This window comes from Pelmatolapia mariae, linkage group LG6 (genome assembly GCF_036321145.2).
Source record: "Pelmatolapia mariae isolate MD_Pm_ZW linkage group LG6, Pm_UMD_F_2, whole genome shotgun sequence".
Lineage (NCBI taxonomy): Eukaryota > Metazoa > Chordata > Actinopteri > Cichliformes > Cichlidae > Pelmatolapia > Pelmatolapia mariae.
Genome location: NC_086232.1, coordinates 42,135,318 through 42,157,689, shown reverse-complemented (window position 1 = coordinate 42,157,689; position 22,372 = coordinate 42,135,318). Strand labels below are relative to the sequence as shown.

Here is a 22,372-nt window from a genome sequence, read left to right as displayed (position 1 = left end):
GGGGATTTGGAGTATTTATGTTGTAAGGGTTTTATTTGAGTGTCCAAAACAGGAGAATATCCTCACCAGTGGTAATTCTGGTGAAGGAGTTTTCATATACAGTATAAAGAGATCTTCTCTGGTGGAGCAGGGGTCATATCCTGCAGATTGTCTCCAGACTCCCCAGGTTTGTGTGTTAACAAAGACAGACTGATCTGTAGTTGTTTTCCTCAAAAATTTCTCACTAAATTATGCTGTAGAAAATCCCACAGTCAGAGAAAGTCTCTTAATGCTTTGCTGACGATAACAGAAGGACATTCAAGCCTTTCTGCTGAGTCCTGGATGTCTCTCTCCGTGTTCAGGTTCATCATCTCATCATCTGGTTCAGCACCTTTAACAGACCTCAGGGGCGTAACAGTCACTGCCCAACAACCTATCTGCATCATATGGCCAGCATCTGAACTGAATTGGGGCTGCATCCCCTTTTCATAATTAGACGGTAATTAACTGAAAAACTTCCTGATTAGAGTTGTGTAAAGGGAGTCATGTAAAGCGAGTGTGAACACAGACAGGTGGTTAATACCATCAAATGACCCAAACCAAAGGAAGGGCAGGGGCACTGATTGAAGGGGTTGTCTGTCTTCTAATTGATTTATATTCATGTAGAAGTGGGAGAGATTGTTCCTTTCTGTCAGCTAACTGTCATTTTGGTTTGAACTTGTTAATAAATGAGTGAGTTCAGTGCTTCTTACTGAGACTGTAGGCAGCGACAGAGGAGAGACGGACATCAAACCGAGACCAGTGAGTCAGACGACATCAATATGTCTGCCTGCATTCAATACTGCATACTGTGTGACTGTCATGCCAACAGTGAGGAGCAAACAAAAGTAACTCATACAGTCAAGACAATTTTTAAAATTGGATTCAGAAGAAATGACAAAAGAGGTACCATTACCTTTCTCTTGTTGTTGGGGCTCACGTACAAATAACTGAGTATTGTCTTTGCTCCTACTTTGTCATTCAGCTTCTGGTACGTTGCTCCGTAGTCTGTTGACCTGAAATTTAATCAGAAAGGTCTGATGAACACTTGGTGAATTACTTGCTGCAATTAAAAGACTCCTCTTGAGAATTCAGTGTTGGAGGGGAAAGAGCACAGACTTGATTAAGTCCCTTTTGTGCTCACAGCAACATGAACCCCAGCAGGACTATTACGGTCACTGCTGCTGTATTTATAATCCAGGCATGGATTGCACCCTTAATAACCTGATGTAGACATACTTGAGTAAATGCAGACACATGTCTCAATCTTACCATCAGTGAACTCATACTGTACCACCCAAGAGCTGACCACTGCTCCTGGTCATTTTGAAGATAGAAAAATGAACTGGATTATTTTTAACTGTCTTTTTCAATAATTAAAGCAAAATATGTGCATTTTTATTTTAATCATTTGTCAAGGGTCAATATAAAACCGATATCCACCTATCAAACCCCATAAAACCCAGAACCACATGCCTGCACACCAGTCAGCAACCACTGATCGCTAGGAAAAACAAGTATTTTTCAGCAGGTTGCAGGTAGCTGCTGGAAATCACTATGCCTAGAGACTGGTCAGTGATAACCACTGGTCACTAAGAAAGAATGAGACCATTCCCTGACCAGTAGTTGCTGGAAGTAGTTTCTTCTTGTTGGTAGGTGAAACTGGTTGCAAAGAGGTATACAGTGCTTCACCAATAACCATCTTACGAATGCACTGGTGGCCTGCAGATTGCTGTAGTTGATGCAGTTTCCCATACTTTGTTTGAAAGATGGTGTCATTTCTGCCAACTACTTACTAAGCTGTAGTTAAACCATGAGGAGTGTGACACAAACTGAACACAGATACAGTTCACCTTCAAAGCAAAAGTTGTGTCTTTTGAAACATGTTGGTTTCAGCTGTAAGGCCAAACTTTCACTCTGCAACATTCACCATTTCTGGTTTGCATCACACAAGTTTCACACGAGTTAGCAAGTGTTTGCTGACAAGTCGCCATCTTCCATGCAAACTACAGGTTACATCAGCAGTCTGCAAGCAACCAAAGTAATTACAAGGAGGTTTATGGTGCAGCACAGTCCATGTTATTGATTTCACACATCCATCTAAACGCATCCACTCACCAGCTGGTCAGAGAATACACACTTTTCCCTACCGATGGTCGGTTGCCCAAGGTATTGCTGACCAGTCTCTAGACCTGTGTAATGAAGTGGTGCAATGAAACAGTGTGAGTAAATGCATACTGAAACCGTTCACTGACATTCTTGATGTCTTTCAGAAAATGTGTTTTTAAGTTTTAAGTATTTAAAAATGTCACAATTACATAAATATGCAGAAGGTAAGCTCTGCTTCACACAGAAACCGGTTATGAATATTCTTAGATGGCTGCAGCAACATTATACAAAAATTCGACATCGGAAAAACAAACAGACACACTGTAAACGTTCTTTCATGAATCTATGAATATCATTTAAAAATACAGTTTTTCACTTTTAAACTTTACTGATCATGACTGTAATACACAATATCTTTGCCTGCCATACTGAAAAAAGACACAGTACAGGGAGTTTTTCTGACATTCATGTAGAAATGTAAACAACTTATATACAACTGTGCATCTGAAAGCTTTAAAGCACCCAGCTGAAGACGAAAGCAACAAAGGGAACACGACAATGAGCAGGAAAACTGAAAGACTGGAGAAATTTTAAAAAGACTGGATTAAGATAAAAGCTACATTTTTTAAATTTGTGCATCAGAAAGGGAGAATGTAAAACAATGCTTTGCTAAAGGCTAAAGAGTGTCTTCATAAAGCCTTTATGGAATGTTTTCTATGCAGTTTAAATGTATTTAATTCTCTTTTAACTACTTCCATGGATGTATTACATATACCGTACAACAGACGAGAGCGCACTACACTTCAAACTTTAGCCCTGCTTACGTCCTTTTACTTTCAGCATCACACTTCAAAAAACATTCCCATTATATACTAAAAAAAATCATAAACACACACTTTTATTTGTCTGTTTTGGGTTTTACTTTTCCTGCTTGTAGCAGAATTTGACTGGTCTGACCTCTAACCCAACTAACTGGATGAATTTTTGTGCCAGGCATCATAATGGGCAGATCTCACTGACACTGCTGACTGAACCTCCCAAGAAAGACTGCTACAGTAGCAAATGAAAACTCAGAAGAAAAACATACATGCCACGATGCAGACGCATAAACGTTGTTTTCTCTCATGCATGAGCTTCAGTCTGCAATCATCCGCGTACTTGACGATAATATTTATATCCAACAGCCATCAACTGCACTTCGCTGTTAGATGTTTTTTTTTTTTACCACTGCACTCTGAGAGTCATACCAGGAAGATGGCTTTAGAACTCACTGCGACTTGGCTCTTTCTGTCACTCTGCACCATGTAGTATACTGTATATTTATACAACACTTCAGTGCAGTGCATCTCTAATGAAGTACAGACAAACCTGCTGGCCCAGGAGTGCTTTATTCAAGAGGTATTGCATTTAAAATATAGCTCTTTAAAAAGGGCTGTTGAACATGTTCGTCTACTCAGATGAAATGAGGCTGGTTTCAACATCCGACCATCTGATATCCTTGCCAGATTTTTACTTTTATTTAGTCCACCACCATCTATCCCTGCACAAACAATACACAGTGGGTAAAATAAGTATTGAACACCAATTCTCTAAGTAAATATATTTCTTAAAGGTGCTAGTATCGTGAAATTTTCACTAGATGTCGGCAACAACCCTCCAATCCACACGTGCAAAGACATTAAACCATAGATGTTTATATAATAGGAATATTTCTCATGAATAATGACAAGGAGGAATACTGAACACACGAAGAAAGGGAAGTGTAAAAAGTCATGACATGAGCGAAATCTATCAGTAATTAGAAAGCAATCCTGACACTTAGTGCAAATTATTATCAGCTGGTTCAGTGCCAACTGATGGCCTATAGAAAGGTGTCTCATTACCATGGTGTCACAGAAGAAACATGTCATGATGAGTAAAACCAGTGAGCTCTCTCAACACCGGCGCAATGTTATTGTTGTAAAACATACAGATAGAATTAGTTAAGGAAGAATTTCTAAACTACTGAAGGTTCCAGTGAGCACTGCTGGGGCCATAATCCAGAAATGGAAAGAACATAATTTCACCATAAACCGGCCATGACCAGGTGCTCCGCACGGGATTTCAGACAGAGCAGTGAAAAGAATTATCAGAAGAGCTGTACAAGAAACAAGGACCACTTGTGTGGAGCTACAGAAAGACCTGGAATCAGAAAGTACAATTATTTCAAAGAGAACAACAAGCCAGCCATCGGGGCGGGGGGCTGGGAGGAGGTGTTGGCTGACAGATTGGCCTCCCTGCTTCCGCAGGGCCTGGGGCGGTCTGCTTGCCTCCACCCCGGGGGGAAAGGGTCACATCTCTTGGGTCTGGGTGCCGTTTCCCCCTCTGGGGGCGAGGGTACCTGGACCCGGGGTATAGAGTATGTTTGGGGAGTGCGATTGTGTGTACATGTGCATATATGTCTATTCCTACGTTGGATGAGTGCTGAGTGTTTGTATATGTGTGCATGAGGGTGGGAATGCATGTTTGTGTCTGTGTGTGCCTGTTTGTCTGTGTTTATATGTCAGGTCAGGTCTTAGACTCCACCTCCCTGGGAACACCCAGGCCCTCCAAAGTGTGGAGGCCTATCTCCCCTCACCACACTCCCTGCCGGTAACTGATGCACTCAGGGGTCGGTGCATTGGTGGTTCTTGGTGTCTGGGGCTGGGCGCTCAGGTATACACCAGCTCACTCCCGGTGGCTACTTGGCGGGGCCTGGTGCCTGTCGCTCGGTCAGGCCTCTTCCGGGGCAAAGGGGGCCCTCGAACCTCCGGCCTCGGGGCCTGCAGCTCGGTTCACTCTGGCACAGCTGGCTGCCGGCAGAGCCGGCGGGCGCGCCAGTGCAGCCCCCTCTGGCTTCTGCTCCGTGGCTACTGGGTGACCCCTCGTCTGGGGATCTCCTCAGCCCTTCCCAGGAGGGTGGCACGGATGCCCCTCCGGTGGTACTCCTTGGGCTCTCGCACTCTGGGGTCCCTGGATGTCTGGAGCCTGGATCTCCTCCATGCCTGCTTCATGCCCTGGGGGACGGGGCTATGGCCCTCCACACCCTCTAGCAGACCGTTACATGGGGAAACCTTCTGTATACAAGCGCGCTGATCCACACAGGTGTGCACACGGGTGTTCACTGTTCGTAGACATAAACTACACCTTTCTTAGCTGCTACTTCAAAGCACATTGTGCGCTGTCTGTGCTGCACAACAACATTCAATATTTAGTATTTATTGCTGTTTACACTTAGCTAGATTAACATGATAGTGTTGTGTTTAGTATGTTGCTTTGTTTTTTTTTTTGCTTGTTTTCTATTCTTTTTCTCTCAACAGGTGATCCAGGAGATTTTTTTTTTCTCTTTGTCTTTGTAAGTGCCCTTTCTCACTGTCCCTCTTCCCTTCTGTTTTTCTTTTCCTTCCTCTCTTTCTTTCTCCCTTTCCTATCCCCCAATCATGTCTGTCTCATCTGTAACTACTGAAAATAAAATAAATAATAACAACAAAAGTTGATCAAATGGACCAATACGGCAATGCCATGATGATCCATTTGGCAAAATAAATCCATTTGGTATCCTTGTTGGTCTTCAGACAACAATTCTGACGGCTAAAGAACCAAATGGGACAGACAAAAAAAAAAAAAAAAAAAAAAAAAAAAAAAAAAGAGAACAACAAGTAATGCTCTCAACTGCCATGACCTGCATGAACGCTCACCACGCAAAACTCCACTGCTAAAGAAAAAGCATGTTGTAGCACACTCAGTTTGATGGACAACATTTAGACAAGCCTATGAAATACTGAGAGAGTATAGTCTGGACAGATGAGACCAAAACTGAACTCTTTGGATGCCATAATACGCACCATCACCCCAAAAACACCTACCTACAGGCCTCAGTGTTTTTACAGTGAGGCCTGTAGGTGGGAACATTATGGAGTGGGGCTGTTTATCAGCATACAGCACTGGCAGGCTTCATATAACTGAAGGGAGGATGGATGGAAAAATGTATCAAGACATTCTTGATAGAAATCTGCTGCCATCAGCCAGGATGATGAAGATGAAACACGGGAGGACGTTTCAGCAAGACAATGATCCCAAACACAGCCCAGGAAACTCTCAGTTGGTTTCAGAGAAAGAAAATAAAGCTGCTAGATCGGCCCGGCCATTCATCTGACCTGAATCCAACTGAAACTCTAGAAAGAACCAAAGCTCAGAGTCCATAGAAGGGTTGTTGTTTCGCATTATTACATGTAGCTTAATTTATGGACATCTCTTTGCACCTGTGGATTGGCTGGGTTGTTGCTGATATCTGATGGGAATTTAATGTCAAGAGCACCTTTAGAAATATATTTACTTTGAAAACTGGCGACACGTTCAATGCTTATTTTACCTGGGTAATAATTTGAAATAAATTGTAAATTTTGGATGTGTGTAAGACAGTCCCACTACAGTTTTGAGCATTTAATTGGTTGTTAATTCAGATCCGGGGCACAAACCCTAACACCAGTTTTTCATTTATTTGTATCCTCCCGGTCTAATTTCTGATGTATCCTGAAGTTCTTCCAAAACCTAGCATCTGGAGGTTTAGAGCTTTTGTTTTCAAAACAAACCTTTTTCCAGTTTCTTTGATATAATCTTTGTAGTGATGTTGCATTTTCTTTGTTGCAGGTTGGTTGGTAGAGATACGAAACATTTTTCCAATTTCCCTGCATTCTTTCATCAGTTTGTGGAATAGTTCATACTCAGTACATTTAATCTATAGACCGTGTGAACCTGATTCCTGTTTTAATCAGGAAAAAGATAAAGACAAAGATGTTCACATTTGGAAACAGGAGGGATTGGTGGTGGTGTGAATCAGCTAGGCCTGACACAGAACTGATTTTTATACCTTTTTTCTAAAACTTTCTTTTGTGTTTTTAATTTCTTTATATTTTCTGCACTTCAGTTATGTTTTAATCAGTTTTTTGCTAAACTATAGTTAGATTAACACAAAAAACATCTACTCAATTACATTTAGGCATTTAGAATTAGATGTTTAGAGCGACGCAATACCAGAAGTATTTGGTTACCAAATAAAAACTAATCAGCTAGGTTTAAGAAATACATTACTTGCTTGGGGTTACAAAATGATCATGGTTTGTGTTACAATAAACTTTCATTTTTCTTGGTTTCCAGGGAAACTAATAATAAGTCAAGAGCATAACATAATTCCAGTGAACAGTTTCAAAGTTGTGATGTCAAAAAAGGTGCATTTGTGTAGATGTCCACAAAAATAGAACGCATGTTTCTGACTATTTTACATTTTGATACAAGATCACTCTTAAACTTTTTAAATTTGATTTGAGTCTTTGTTGTGTTGCTGTACTGTTGCGAATGTATATGATACAATCCACAAGCATAAACTAAGATTCACATATATGTGCAGTGATTTGTGTGTAACTTTTGAGGATTCGCAGGCTCATGCTCCAACCCACAAACGAAGCACTTTGATCACACGTAAAACTATTTTACAAATGATTTTGTCAATTACAAATCATAAATAGTGATTATTTACGCTTAATTATTTAAGTCCAGCTTCACGAATCGGATATTTTTCTCCCTCAAAAGCTCTTCTGTGCATACAAAAGTCTAAAACTACACGTAACATCCCTGTCGCTCGTTTAAAAACCTTAAATGTGTGTGCACCAATCGCCTGATACGCAGAGACGATGTCGCATGTCCACGCAGGATTTTGACACAAATTTTCCCGCTGTGAGCTTTGTACAGATCAACAAATGTAAGCTTCCTCTCTTCCTGCACTGTGTTTTTCTTTTTCTTATCTTTTTTTTGTTTATTATTATTATTTAATTTCAGAGAAAATTAGCCCGTATCATTAAAAGGAAAACAACAAAGACAAAACTTACAAAATATACAGACACTTATTCCAGTGTTTATAAAAAGCTGACATATACCTTGTGTCGGTGTGTGTTGTCACTGTCACAGCTCAGCACACATATTTATACAGTTCCTCAGTTTAATAAAACAGACATTCTTTTTTCTAAATAAACAGAACAGCTCATCACTCCACTGGAAAAAGGAACATGTTGGATTTACTCAATTCAGTCGGGGACGTTGGTTACACACTTATGTTTTGCTTTGGCAGAAACTTAAACAACTGAGTTAAATCAACAGAACTCATCCATATTCAATAAAGCTGTGCATTTTTTGCTGATAAAATGTGATTGAAACGTGTTTAGATGAAGTAAGTTGAGCTTAGAGCTGGGCGATAGAACGATAACGATATGTATTGCGAAATAACTTTTTCTCGATAGAAAAATTAAACTATTGTGATAGGCCTCATCTCTCTTGTCCTCTTAAAAAAAAAGAAGAACAGCCAATCCAAATTAAGTAGCGCAGAGCCGAACCAATCACAGCCGCAGCATCACGTCACGTGACTTGTTACGTACAGCACAAATGCCAAGCCGCACATGTGTATTTGTTTGGGAAGCAGCCAGCCGCCGTGCCGCCCGGGTAATGGAGGAAATGAGTGTGCCGACTAGAGAAAAATCAACCGAGAGCGTGACCGAAGGTTACCGAAGAGAAAACAGATGATGGTTCCAATGCCGGAGAGATTGTCGAACGGAAGGGCCATAGAAGTTCCGTAGTGTGAAGGTATTTCAGCTATTTCAAGTCTGACAAAAAACAGAGTAGCGCGCACTGTAAATTGTGCCGAAAGCAAGTCTGGAAAGACAATAAACCGGTGCATGCTCAATCTCTGACTGAAAGCGCTAATTCGTCATTCGGCTTTTGTCAGACTAAAGTCACTGTTAAAACTGTTTGAAAAGCTAAGCTATACAACAAGGAGAGATTGAGAATTTCCTTTTAGTTCACAGTTTATTTGATATTGACAAAAGTTAGTCAATTTTGTCTGTTCTTCTGTAAAACAAACTAAGATTTATTTTTAGAATTAATATTTTGTTTCTAAGTGGAATTGACAATTTAGTAGTTTGTTTTGTTCTATTTTGAAACTTAAACACTTCAGTGGCTGCCTTTTGTGTAGTTTGCAATATTTGCCTTTATTTATCTGAAAAAGTCTCATGTTCCTTAAGTACATCTACCCTGTTGAACTTATTATGGGAAATAAATATTTAAATCAAAACAAGCTGCTGATTATTTCACATTTTACTTGTGAGCAACGGCACCTTTATATCTTACAAATATAGTTATTTGGCTTATATCGTGATATATATCGTTATCGCCTGAAATGAAAAAAACATATCGTGATATGAAAAAATCTTATATCGCCCAGCTCTAGTTGAGCACTTGGGATATTTTAATCCTTCACAATGTTCTCACTTTATTCCAACACTATTCTATAACTTTTACCCCAATGCTACTTGGTCACATGTTCAACAATGTCTAGAGTCTGTTTAACATAAACGTTTAATGGATTTACAACAACATCCCCTCCATCCATCTTCTTATCTTTATCAGGGTTGCAGGGGGCTGGGGCCTATCCCAGGTGTGAAAAGGTAAGAGGTAGGGTACACGCTGGACAGGTCGCCAGTCTGTCACAGAGAGGCAAACAACCATTTTTACTAATAACTGCACAACTTTTAACTGTGGGAGGAAACCAGAGTACCCAGAGAGAACCCACTGCAAACTAGACTGATTGCAGATTTGAACCCAGGCCCTTCTTGCTGTGATACAACAGTGCTGACCGATGTGCCACCGAGCTTTCAATACAGACTTCACGAAAGTAGAAAAGCTATGATTACAAGGCTCAATACAGAATTTTCTTTACATTTTTGTCCTTGATTGGTTAAACCACAATGATTTTTGTAAATGTAACAACCACCCAATTTCCTTTTTTTGAGTGTAGAAAACATATTGTTACCAATTATAAACACTACACAATAACCTGCTAGGAAAAGGGAGTCAGTGCACGGCTGCAGATGAGGGAACACCATGGCTGTACATCTCTGTGGGTCATCCTTGGACCGTGTGCTTGTGAGTAGGGCTGGGCCATATCATACCGTTCACGGTAATACCGGTATAATTTTGGCCAACGATAAGAAAATGAAATATTGCAATAGAATATGGGTAAAACGCGCATGCGCAGTGCCTTTGTTTTCATACGCACATAGCGGAAAAAGCATGGCGGCGACGGAGAATGAGAAGGGCGAAAGCGGATCGTTGAATGAAACGGATGAACCAGAACTGGTTTGTAAAAATGCTGCAACTCCAGTGGTGTGGAACTGGTTTAGCTTTCGTCCGTCAGATACACAACAAAGCACTATTTTTGGTAGAGCATGCTAGCGGGCCGTCGTTATTACCGTGTTTTTTGGAAAATACGGCACACTTAAAATCAATCCTTTGATTTTTCTGAAAATCGACAGTGCCCCTTATAATCCCGTGTGCCTTATGTATGAATTCTGGTTGTGTTTACTGACCTCGAGACGATTTTATGTGGTACACGGCGCTCGAAAATCTGTCAAATGTTTTAGTACGACTTTGCTAAGCTACGAAGCCGCACCGCTTGATGGATTGTCGGAGCATTACGGCTATCGTAGGCAGGAGCCTCGCGGAGTGATACGTACTGTGCTTTAACATAATATTACCGTATTGTGTGTGTATAACCTCTTTTTAAGTTTTGTGGATGTTATACATGGTTATGCTGAGGATATGTCGGCCAGTTTCCACTGGAAATGCCTTTTGGTTAAACTGTCAGCAGGAATTTGCATTTGCACTGTTAATGTTTATATAACTTTAATGCACATAAAAAACAGCTGCTTGTTTAAGTGAAAATACATTGATGGGTTTTTGCACTAATAAAGTTGTGGAGTTGTAAAGTATTTTGTCTCGTGTCAATTATATCGTCAGTTATATCGTTATCGCAAATTTTCAAATGTATATCGTGATAAATATTTTTGGTCATATCGCCCTGCTCTACTTGTGAGTCCTTCTGGAGGGAGTATACGCTAACTAACCTGTGTATATTTTGAATATAGAAATAATCTACACTGTAGATAATAACACTTTGATGTTAATCTTACTGGTCTCTGTTAAGAGCAGGCTAACATTGATGTTAGCTGATCCTGAACACTCCAGAGAGGGATGTTACGTGTAGTTTTAGACATTTTTATGCACAGAAGAGTTTTTGAAGGAGAAAATATCCGATTCGTGAAGCTGGACTTAAATAATTAAGTGTAAATAATCACTATTTATGAACGCATTTGATCAAATTGCTTTGTATTTTTGTATGGACTCTGTGAGTTATACACAAATCACTGCACATATTTGTGAATCTTAGTTTATATGCTTGTGGATCATATTGTATGCATTCATAACACTTTTGAGCAAATTTCTCTCCATATTTAATGAGCTAAAGGGGAAGTTATCTTAAAGATTAACAGCAGATGTGTGTGACAGACACTGGAAACAGTCACTCCTTATTCTGCATATAGTAGCTAAGTAGCACAATGGCTGAAAAACTATGTTTTCAACCTCATTTGCACTTCAGTTACCACGGAAGCAGTAACATCTAATTAAGCTGTAAACACACAAACACACAGCGGTGTGAGGATTACACATCATTATTACATTGCCACTACCACCTCACGTTTTGCCTCATGGCTTTACTATCCCAGCACAGAAAAGTCAGAAAATACTTCATCTCACTGATGTTCACATGACTATTGCTCAGAATTCTCTCGAGAGATGACGAGAAACTGCAACTTCCAGTTTTTAAAAAAATATCAAGACCTTCAAATTCCCACTAATACTTGTAACTATGATAAGAACTAAAAATACAGTCTTGGAACAGAATTCAGTGGTATGAAGCAAACGCAAACCTGCTGCACAACCTTATGTATAAATACTGTGTGACTTATTAGGCATAATTTAGAAGCCAATGTTTTCTTATTATAAGATCTGAAAATAGCAGGAATGAGGATGAGATAATGCTGAGAACTCTCACACTGTTTCACTACGTGCAGGTTAACGGGGCAAGAACAGGAACAGGAAGGCTTCCAAACCTGATTGAGAATCATCAGGTTATAAGATTTTATCAGTTACAAAGTAATGCAGGTATGCTTATCAGTATATCAAAGGAATATTGTTAATCTGTGGCTCACAAAATATGCTAAGCTCAAAGCTTACACTGCTGCTTACAGCTGTGTGCATGTGCTGGGAACAGATTTAAATGCTTCAAAACCTTTAGGTTAATAATTCGATTTTTAAGGCTGTTGGTTCAGAAAAAGGAACCATTAATAGCTAAAACAGGATTCAGCCTCCAGAAAACAATTTCTAAAATGATCTTGGACAAAGATCAGACTGGTTGATGCCAACATATCAGCAAAAAGGATGCTATTTGCTGTGAACAGCGGCATCAAATTTGCTCTGGCTTATTGTCAAAGAACTAAATGCTATAAACAAACACAGAAAATAAATAAAAAACACAAAATCATGTCAGCACCATCAGCTATCCACTAAATCATTATTTCAAATGTCTGTCTGAATTTCACTTACCTGTGCATGCTTAAACTCTGGATGCTACAACCATCAGTTCATCTTTTTTATAATTTTGAAGCCATAATGACAAAGATGAAAGACTCAAAACTTCCACTTTACATGTTCTCACATGAAGACCTTCACAGATGATTGTGGGCTAAATGTCACAGTTTGACAGAGGATTCAAGTCCACGAGTGAACTGACGGGTCAGAAGTGGCTCACATGTGTCTGTGTGGCATGGCTGAGCCAAACAGAAATCTGAGTGCTGCAGAAATTATGAATAAAATAAAATAAAATGGAGCTATATTTTTCCCAGGTTCAATTATACATGTTTAAATTCTCAAGTCAACTGAAGCCAGATTGTCCTCAAATATGAAAGGAAAACTGAGGAACTTGCTTATTTATTTTCTCACTGAGCGATCGATGCGTTCACTCAAAGAAGCTAGTAAGAGCCAGCCTATCCTGACTTCAGTTCCCTTTATTCCAGCGTATTTCACGCCACTCTCTGAACTGCATTCAGTAAAAAAACAGATATCTTGAGTTGTGCATTTTGTCTGACATGACTGGCAAGCAGAGTCATTTCTTAAACCTCATTTACATAGAAGAGAGTTATAAACCCGTTAAATCTTCAAATGACGGCTGAAATATTCAAATGTTGGTCAAAGTGCTAATGCGAAATTTGTCTTCTGTCGTATTTTTGCATTTCAGACTATCTCTGAAAGTTTGAGCGACTTATCTGAGCTGTCAGCTCTAATTTATTTTGAGAGGCCTGAGGCTCAATCAAGGAGCTATTCTAATTTCACATGAAGATAGAGAAAAAGCCCAAAAGCATACAAATCTTTAAAAGGCAGCAAAGACACCGGAGAATGTCTTGAGTGACTTCAAATAAAGCAATCACTTACATCGACTGATGTGGGGTTTTTCTGACCGGCGTGTTTTCTGTGGAGCCGTTAAATCCACACTGAAGTCCTTGTTTAAAGGGTTTGGCGATTTCTGAGAGAGCGGCACTTGAAGTTTACAACCAGCCGTGAAAATATAGAAATATTCATGGGAAATTGTCAATTTTGTCTCACTCGGTAACCCTTTGAGATTTTCTTGGGGCTAGTTTCCATGGTGAGCAAATACTTTCCCATCTGATGAGCTCTCCTGGAGGGAGTCATTTCCGTCATTTATCAGAAACCATCAACACCTAAGACCGGTGGACAATGACATCATCGGTCTATTGATCGGCTCCTGTCACAGAATCACTTGATTTAGGGCCCAGTGAATCTGAACATGAAGCAATAAAATGGCACAGCCCCAGCAGATCCCAGGAAGATGAAAGCTGCGTTAAATGAAAAATGATAGTTTCTGAAGGACGATAATTCTGAGCGAAACTGTCTCGGTGGGGACTTCTCAGATGCTGTTGGCTGGTTTTGCGTGTATGTAAAGAGCAGCTCTGACCGCTCTGTGCTGTGAGGACGTTAGCTCCTCAGGGGCTGCAGGTGAGCAGCTCCACACTGTCCACACGCTGGGTTAAACAAAGGGGGAATTAATGAAACGCCGTGCGAGGACACCAGAATGATATCAGTCCTATTACGGCGATATGGCTCAGTGAGGAAAATGGATTCGGGATATGCTGGGAGGATGACTGGACTCCTCCCCATTAAATCTTGAAACACACTCTTACACACATAGACGCTCGATTAAAAGCCTCAAACCTCCTTTAGTCAACGGTTCTTTTTTTTAACTTTCTCTCTAAAACAGATTAAAATTATGTCTACAGCTGCATATTAACAGACTTATTAGATGGAGTTTCAATTAGAATTTTCAGAGTCTAGTATAAGTTGATACGCAGCCACTAGACATTTACATCCTCTGTGGGGATTTTGATTAATAGTTGTTCAGAGGATGGAGAACTGCACGCGTCCCGGGATAGTTAACGTGAGGTCACTCGCTGCATTAGCGCGCTCAAACTCTGCGGCACTCTTTGAAACACTGGACAAATGGCAGCTGAGCTGAACGATCCAAGATGAATTTATGAAACCTTCAGCGCGCTCACACAGTATATCTTTTGAGTAGCAGACTGAATCATAGCCTTCCCTCCCTCGCTCTATATCTGCAGTCCCTTTCCATCATGTTACTGCCCATCAGGGCTGGTGGCAAACTTCCACACTTAAAGCTGCACCGGGCAGGATTGTGTTTTTTAGGGTAAGAGAAGAACAGTCTGACGCCCTGGACAGAAAAGTTATTTTTCAGTTAAACCTTTTGTTTATACCAACATGCACACCCCCTTAAGAAAGGATCACATTAAACTGATTCCACCTTGAACTCAGAATATACACATGCTGCTGGAACCCACTGAATAAGGACAGAGCAGCCTGTTCTTGTTCCCAGGGTGTCCAAATCTCCTGTTCTTCAAAGCTGCTGGCATGTCACAATCACAAGGTTTTATTTATATAGCGCCGGTTCATCTCAAGTCATCTCAAGGCTATTTATGTTACAAGGAAAAGGCTTTACAATATTAGAGTGAAAATCCAATAATCAGATCATCCCCTATGAGCAAGAACAGTGGGAGGGCAAAACTCCCGTTTAACAGGAAGAAACCTTAGTGAGGGAGAGCCATCTGCTGTGACTGGTTGGGGGTGAGGCGAGGGAGAGTTAGCCAGTTCAGTAATTACTAATGATGGTTTGCAGCAGTCAACACGTGGAGAGTGAAAAAGGTGAGTGGAGAAGAAGAGCTCAGTGCATCATGGGAAGCCTCCAGCAGCTTAAGCCTATAGCAGAATAACTATCCGATGATCTGGGGTCATCTGACTATATGCTTTATCAAAAAGGAAAGTTGTGAATGCAATCTTAAAAACAAAGAGAAGGTCTGTCTCCCAAATCCAGACTGGGATCTGGATCTGATAGCTGGAGGCTCTGCCTCCCACTTTACGTTTAGATATCCTCTGAACCACCAGTTCAACAGTCTGAGAGTGAAGAGCTTTGTTGGGAGAATATGATCTATAAGATCATTTAAGAAATGATGGGCCTGATTATTTGAGACCCTGTTTGTGGGGAGAAAGATTTTAAATTAAATTCTGGATTTAACAAGGAGCAGAAGCCAATATGGGAGAAATGTAATCTCTAGTCTCTGTGAGAACTCTAGCAGCAGCTTTTTAAATTAACTGAAGGCTTTTCGGGGAGTTTTTAGAGAAACCTGCAAATAATGAACTTCAATAGTCCAGCCCAGAAATAATAACTGCACTTTTTCCAGAATCACTCTGAAAAGGATGTTTCTAATTTCAGTTGTACAGATGAACAAAAGCAGGGCTTTATTTTCTTTGATTTACACAGAATGTAGTTTTCACTCAAAACTTGCAAAGGACCCTTGGTGTGATTTAAACACAGTAAATAGTAATGACAGACAGTGATTCGCTGAGTTGCTGCTGTGAACGATATAAAATCGTTTTTGAAGCCTAAAGATGTTTTCTGAGCCTGAACTAAGGAGGATCATTTATCTGCCCATCAGAGACTGGCTGCAAAAGTGAGTCATCCCTACTTCTCATCTTCAAATGTCCAACTTTGCAGTTTTATAGCACACAAACAAAACATGTTGGACTCCCTGGATGGCTTCTGCCCTCATAACAGCTTTAAGCTCTGGGACTGACAGGTGTCCTGACAGGCAGCCGCAGCTGCTAGCTAGACTTCACCTCTGCTAACCTGGGTCACTGGACTGGACATCTCAACCATGTTTGTGATGTCGATGCCTTTTGGAGCATTTTAATGGAATTATCTGAGAAATAATGTGGCTTTCTGCGTGATACAGACTGTCCAAAAAGCACCCTGGTGCGTTTGATGACCCTGATGAAATCCACAAGCAGAAATGTATTAGCTAAGCAATAAAGCTGTTCTATATACTACAAGTGTCACTGAAGCTTTGAACTCGGCATACTCTGTATGTTGGCAGACGTCTGAAGTAGGTAAAGTTGTGCCAGAAACTTTAGCTCTGCAGAGGAAAACATCCATAAATCTGTCTGAAATTCACAGGCAAAATGTTAACACTCCATATCGTCAGAATAGTAATCCAGTTGAGTTACAGTGGCAAGAAACTATTACTTTAGAGAGCATTATATTAACTCTCTGCTATTTTATTTGGGCTTCTGAATTCTGAGTGTGTAAATGTGTCGACTTTATGATCCTTTGAAAGATGACACAATGGTGTGAGGCCACATTTCAAGGCTCATGTACAGATGACTAGACACTGGAAACAACACAGACGAGTACATAATTCCTGGAACACCGACACTCACCATCGGAGAAGGTCCCTGAACCAGGAATTGTAATTAAAAACAGATTAAAACTTAAATTAAAACTGTTTTTACCAAGTGGCAGCATCAAGGGCTGAAACACCAAACTGAAAGTCCCAGAAAGTGCAGTTCCTGTAGTGGCCACTTGAAGCCGTCTTGAGGATGTCTACATTTTAAATACAAGCTAAAGTTACTATATGGTGTTTGGGCCTTATGCTCAATCTTTAATTGGATAAGTTGAGGATTTCTGAAGGATTATTATCAGTGTTTATTGGCTGTTTGTTGCAAAGTTGCTGATTAGTTTCTAATCCCTCTCTGGTGTGATGATGTGGAACATGCGCTATTAATAATTCTCACAAGTATCTCTTTGGATAGACTCCGACCTCATTAATTGAGGACTTGTAATTGTGAAATTGTCACAGACTTAATGTGTTTAAGTTTGAGTTCAGCTTTGTTGGCAGTCCAGCCTTTGCTTCAGAGGATCGTCTGCTTGGTCGGGGGTCAGAAACCTTAATTATCAAAACAGACACTTTTGGGTAATTGTTAACCAAGAAAAATAGAACTGCAAACCATATTTGAAAATCATAATAAAGCTGAGACAGTCTATTATCAACATTATTAATAGATGAAAATAATTAAACTCTGTTGTGTGCCATGAATATTTGATACTTTATTTTATATTTGATACTTTAACATGTTTTTGCTGTATTTTATGAAATGATAGACCTGAAATAAATAAAACTTTTAAGATTTTTTTTTTTTTTTTTACAAATAAACAGAAAAAAGTAGTGGTAAAAAAATAATTTTAGGTCTACTTTGCAACAGAGGCTCTAAAACTATGAAGGCCACTGCTACTTGTCTTTGTGCGAACAAAATTCAAAGGTCCAGATCAGTGTTTGGCAATTTAGTTTTTTCAGTTGAATTTAATTTTATTTATACAGCGCCAAATCACAACAACAGTCGCCTCAAGGTTCTTTATATTGTACAGTAGATCGTACAATAATACATACAAAGAAAAATCCAACAATCATATGACCCCCTATGAGCAAGCACTTTGGCGACAGTGGGAAGGAAAAACTCCCTTTTAACAGGAAGAAACCTCCGGCAGAACCAGGCTCAGGGAGGGGCGGGGCCATCTGCTGTGATTGGTTGGGGTGAGAGAAGGAAGACAGGATAAAGACATGCAGTGGAATATTAACAAGCATGATTCAGTGCAGAGAGGTCTATTAACACATAGTGACTGGGACAGGTGACTGAAGAAGAATAATAAACCCTTAGATCTGTAAACACAACAATACACTGGTTGTTCAAAAAAAAAATTACATTACAATTTCCATCCAGATTTTTTGTTTGTTTCTTGTAGATGACGCCCATAGCTATGGAAACTCAAGACTAGCTGATTGTGTCTGCTGATTTCCAGTATTTTGTACCAAAGCTCATAGATGTTAAACATTTGTAGCACCAGGCGACAGTGTTAGTATGTAAACGGAAGTGGTGCATGTGGCCCCTCTCAGCTGAATAATCACCACTTGTTAACGACCATCACCAGTGTTGGGCAAGTTACTTTGAAAAAGTAATTAATTATAGTTACTAGTTACTTCTTCAAAAAAGTAGCTGAGTTGGTAACTGAGTTACAAGATTCTAAAAGTAATTAATTACTTGAAAAGTAACTATTTCATTACTTTAAAAAAAATGTTTAACCCTCTGGAGTCCAGGGTATAATTGGCCATTTTTAACTACTTTTGATGTTTCCTCTATATTTCACCTTTAAAAGCTATTTCCTTTGCCTTGTTTGGTATCATCCTTTTCAGCACAACCTCACGTGTCTGAATTTACAGTTATGTTTTCATTTTGACATACTGTATTAATACAATTGATCTAAAATCAGACAAAAAACATAAAATCCGAGTAGAAAATTTTATATTTTTACTGTAACAACCACAAACATGTTTATTGAATCATATTTCATAACTTTAAATGCAAATATAAATTGTCAATTTTAAAATCATACACACAAGTTTTGCAAACAACAAAGTTATTTGCAGCCATTTACCTTTTACCCTTTTTTTTAAATGACCATTTCAAACTATTTACATAACAATCAGCTGTTCTGCATTCAATAAGATGCCACACAAATTACTTGTGTCACTCCAAAAATTTCTGTTGACTATAAAGGAGAACATCACAGCCTGATACCTGCAGGTCTGACAGGTCTCTCTTTTTCTGCTGTCTTTCTCTCTCTCTCTCTCTCTCTCTCTCTCTCTCTCTCTCTCTCGCCGTCACTCCTAAAACTCCCCCTCTTCCTAAACAACCAAATGTCATGTTGCCATATCATTTCTGATTGGTCGACATGGTGCATTTTTCCACCAGCACGAACGGGCTGTTTTTTGTTTTGCTTTATTATTTTTTGGTCATAAGCAGAGAGCGCTTGCTAGCGCTGTCCTTAGACGTTAAACGTGGCAAAACTATTGAGGAAAAAACACTGTGTATATATTGTTTATCATGACTCTGGTTTTAGTGGCCTATCAACACAATTTATAAACTGGTATATGTCACCTTGTTGCTTTGTCTTAAAGTGGTCATGTGATTGGCTTACCACGACTACTTTGTTCTTCCTCAGTCAAACAGCAGCACTCATGCGATTGTTTTACCCCCTTTGCTCCAGGTGTTGTGGGAAAAAGTGATTGCCGCCCGCGGGAGCACGCGCAGCTGCTTAAAGCTGTAGCGCCCAGATTACTTACATAGACAGCTACTTCCGTGCAACTGATATAAAATGCGGTAAGCTGAAGTCTGTTTGTTGAAAAATAGTAACGCGACCGCACTGCATTTTCTTGTTAGTAACGGTAACGGCGTTGTAACGATAGAAATAGTAATTAGTTAGATTACTCGTAGAGCTGGGCGATATGACCCAAAATTCATATCTCGATATTTTTTAGCTGGATGGTGATATAAGATATATACCTCGATATTTTTTTTAAAGCCATAAAGTAAGAACAAAAAGAGAGTTCTTAGTCAAAGCTGTGTCCCAGCTGTCACACAGGCACTTTTATTGACATACAGCATAGATGTACATGAAAAAAACTACTCAAAAATAAATTATGAGCATTTATTAAATAATGATGCTATATAAATAAAAGAAAACTATGTTGTTTTGTGCATAACAAAGAGCTCACAATTGTGCAGTCAAAATGTAAACTAACAGATGCTGAGCATAATAACAAAGACAGATTTCACAGCTGCTCTGTTCCCAACTTCTACTGCGTGACTGATAGCCTGGAGTTTGAAATCCGCTTCGTAACCATGTCTCTGAACAGGTGCCATTTATGGTCCTTATACACACACAATACGGTAATATTACGTTGAAGCACAGTACGCATTACTCCGCGAGGCTCCTCGGTAGCCGTAATGCTCCCACAATCCATCAAGCAGTGCAGCTCCGTAGCTTACCAAAGTCGAACTAAAACATTTTTTGACAGATTGCTGAGCGCTGTGTACCACATAAAATCGGTTCGCGGTCATCAAGCACAACCAGAATTCATACAAAAGGCGCGCAGTCAACTTTTGAGAAAATGAAAGGATTTCAGGCCGTGCATGGCATTAGCGTGGCTAGCTCGTTAGCGTGGTTAGCTCGTTAACACGTTGACACCGTCCAGCCCCACGCACGGGTGATGCGCAGTAACTCGTTAACGGAGATTTGCCGTGTCCACCTTTCGCTGCCTGCAGGTGAAACGATGGGGGAGGAGGAGGAGTTGTGTTCAGTGAAGGAGAGGCGAGGTCGAGTAACGTTGCGTAAAGACAAAAGTGGACGAAAGAGAGGCAAACTTGCGGCTCCGCAACTATAATTATAACGTAACATAGACTATATCGATATAAAGGATATTGTCACATCTTATATCTCGTATAAAAATATATCGATATTTTTAAAAAACTCGATATATCGCCCAGCTCTAATTACTCGTTACTGAAAAAAGTAACGCCGTTAGTAACGCCGTTACTTGTAACGCCGTTATTCCCATCACTGACCATAACAGACAGTATTGGACAAAAGAACGAAAAAACATAGTGTATTTCCAAGTCTTTATTTGGGACTAGGCATTTGGGTCTTTAAGACTCCCTTTAAGCCTTCTGTATCAATAAATGAAGTGAAAACAAACATAGAAAAACATCTAGTTATATCAAGGTATATCAGTGTGAGGCTTTTACTTTATTTGTCTGTTATTGCTATAACAGGTTGACAAGCACCCATCACATCACATGACAGGTATACGGCATGATGAAGTTTCAAGCTGTTACCTCATGCTGCTATTTGGGGCCGCAGCAGGCAGAGATGCTTCAGACTCTGTAAGAGCTTCTGGATTGCCGGCAGAGCAGCGGGCTATCTTAAATGTAGTATATGTGGCTTTGCTCCACGCTCTATCTCCCTGACTGTAAATTGTCCACTAATGTTCTACACTCTCATTATCCTCTTCACTAGCTCAAAATGTGCATCACCTGTTCACTCATTTGTCTTTCTGTCAATCTGTCTGGCTTATCCACATGCACCTTTAATCCTGTGTCCATTACAAGAGGCTCTGTTTTCGCAACGCATCAGATTTATAACGATGTCAGTGAAGCGTCAGTAGCAGATGCACCATTACCAGGGTAATGCGGTAGCGTGATCTGAGACACAAAGCTACAGCCTCACTTGATCCTCTATGAGGTACGTGCAGTCATATAATGGTACATTTACTATAGCCGTGCATAAGAGCTTAAGCCTTGAGGCTGTCTCTGTGGAAAACTGTGTTGTTATTCTGCGAACCAGATGGCTTTTTACTCCACAAAGGGCGCGAGTAAAGACAGACAATCGAAAAAATCATTTAAGCATTTTAGAATTAGAGTTAATTTGCATCCTTCACATTTCCATTGGAAAACAGCAAAAGTGACACTCTGGGGTCCACTTGTAAAGTTTTCACACAGAAACACAAACACAAATGATTGGTCGCACATATTTGCTGAAAACAAAACTAATCTCACCTCTGTTTTCAGGCTAGCTGGTACTCTCCAACACTCCTCAACTTCAAAAAGGCTTGAAATATTCTATTACCTGTTTGAAAGTTCATAACTTCAACATAGAGGCAGGAGAGCAGAGCAAATAACCCACAAACTTTGGTGAAATTGACGATGATGACAGTGCAGATGCTGAAGACACAGACAGGCTTGAATCCTGAAGCCAGATTTCCTTAATTTTGACTTACAGCAGATCAGCAGGTGCATACTAACTGTGACAGACTGGTGCACAGTAATGTTGGCCTTGCACTCACATGTAGAAGAACAACTCTACTCTGATGTAACCGAATGATAGAAACTGAGGTACAAGTGGATCGTTGGCCCATTGGAATCCTGAAGTGTCTTGATGGTTCAGGTTATGACCATGCCACTGCCACTGTATTAGCTGTGGAAGCTAAAGTGGAGAGCAAAATACTATCAAGTCGTAAAACTTTAG

At 40.0% G+C, this 22,372-nt stretch overlaps 1 protein-coding gene across 5 annotated transcripts in view; it reads right to left on the bottom strand.

Moving 5' to 3' along the window:
• The window catches only part of sorcs1 (sortilin-related VPS10 domain containing receptor 1), a 185,280-nt gene that overhangs the window by 79,512 nt on the left and 83,396 nt on the right, over positions 1 to 22,372 (bottom strand). For all 5 annotated transcript variants that reach the window (XR_010094074.1, XR_010094075.1, XM_063477026.1 and 2 more), the window contains exon 3: positions 935 to 1,034. Coding sequence is in view for 3 of the 5 variants with exons in the window: in XM_063477026.1 (XP_063333096.1) it covers positions 935 to 1,034 (100 nt within the window). In the remaining 2 variants the exon portion in view is untranslated. The remainder of the gene's footprint in view (positions 1 to 934; positions 1,035 to 22,372) is intronic.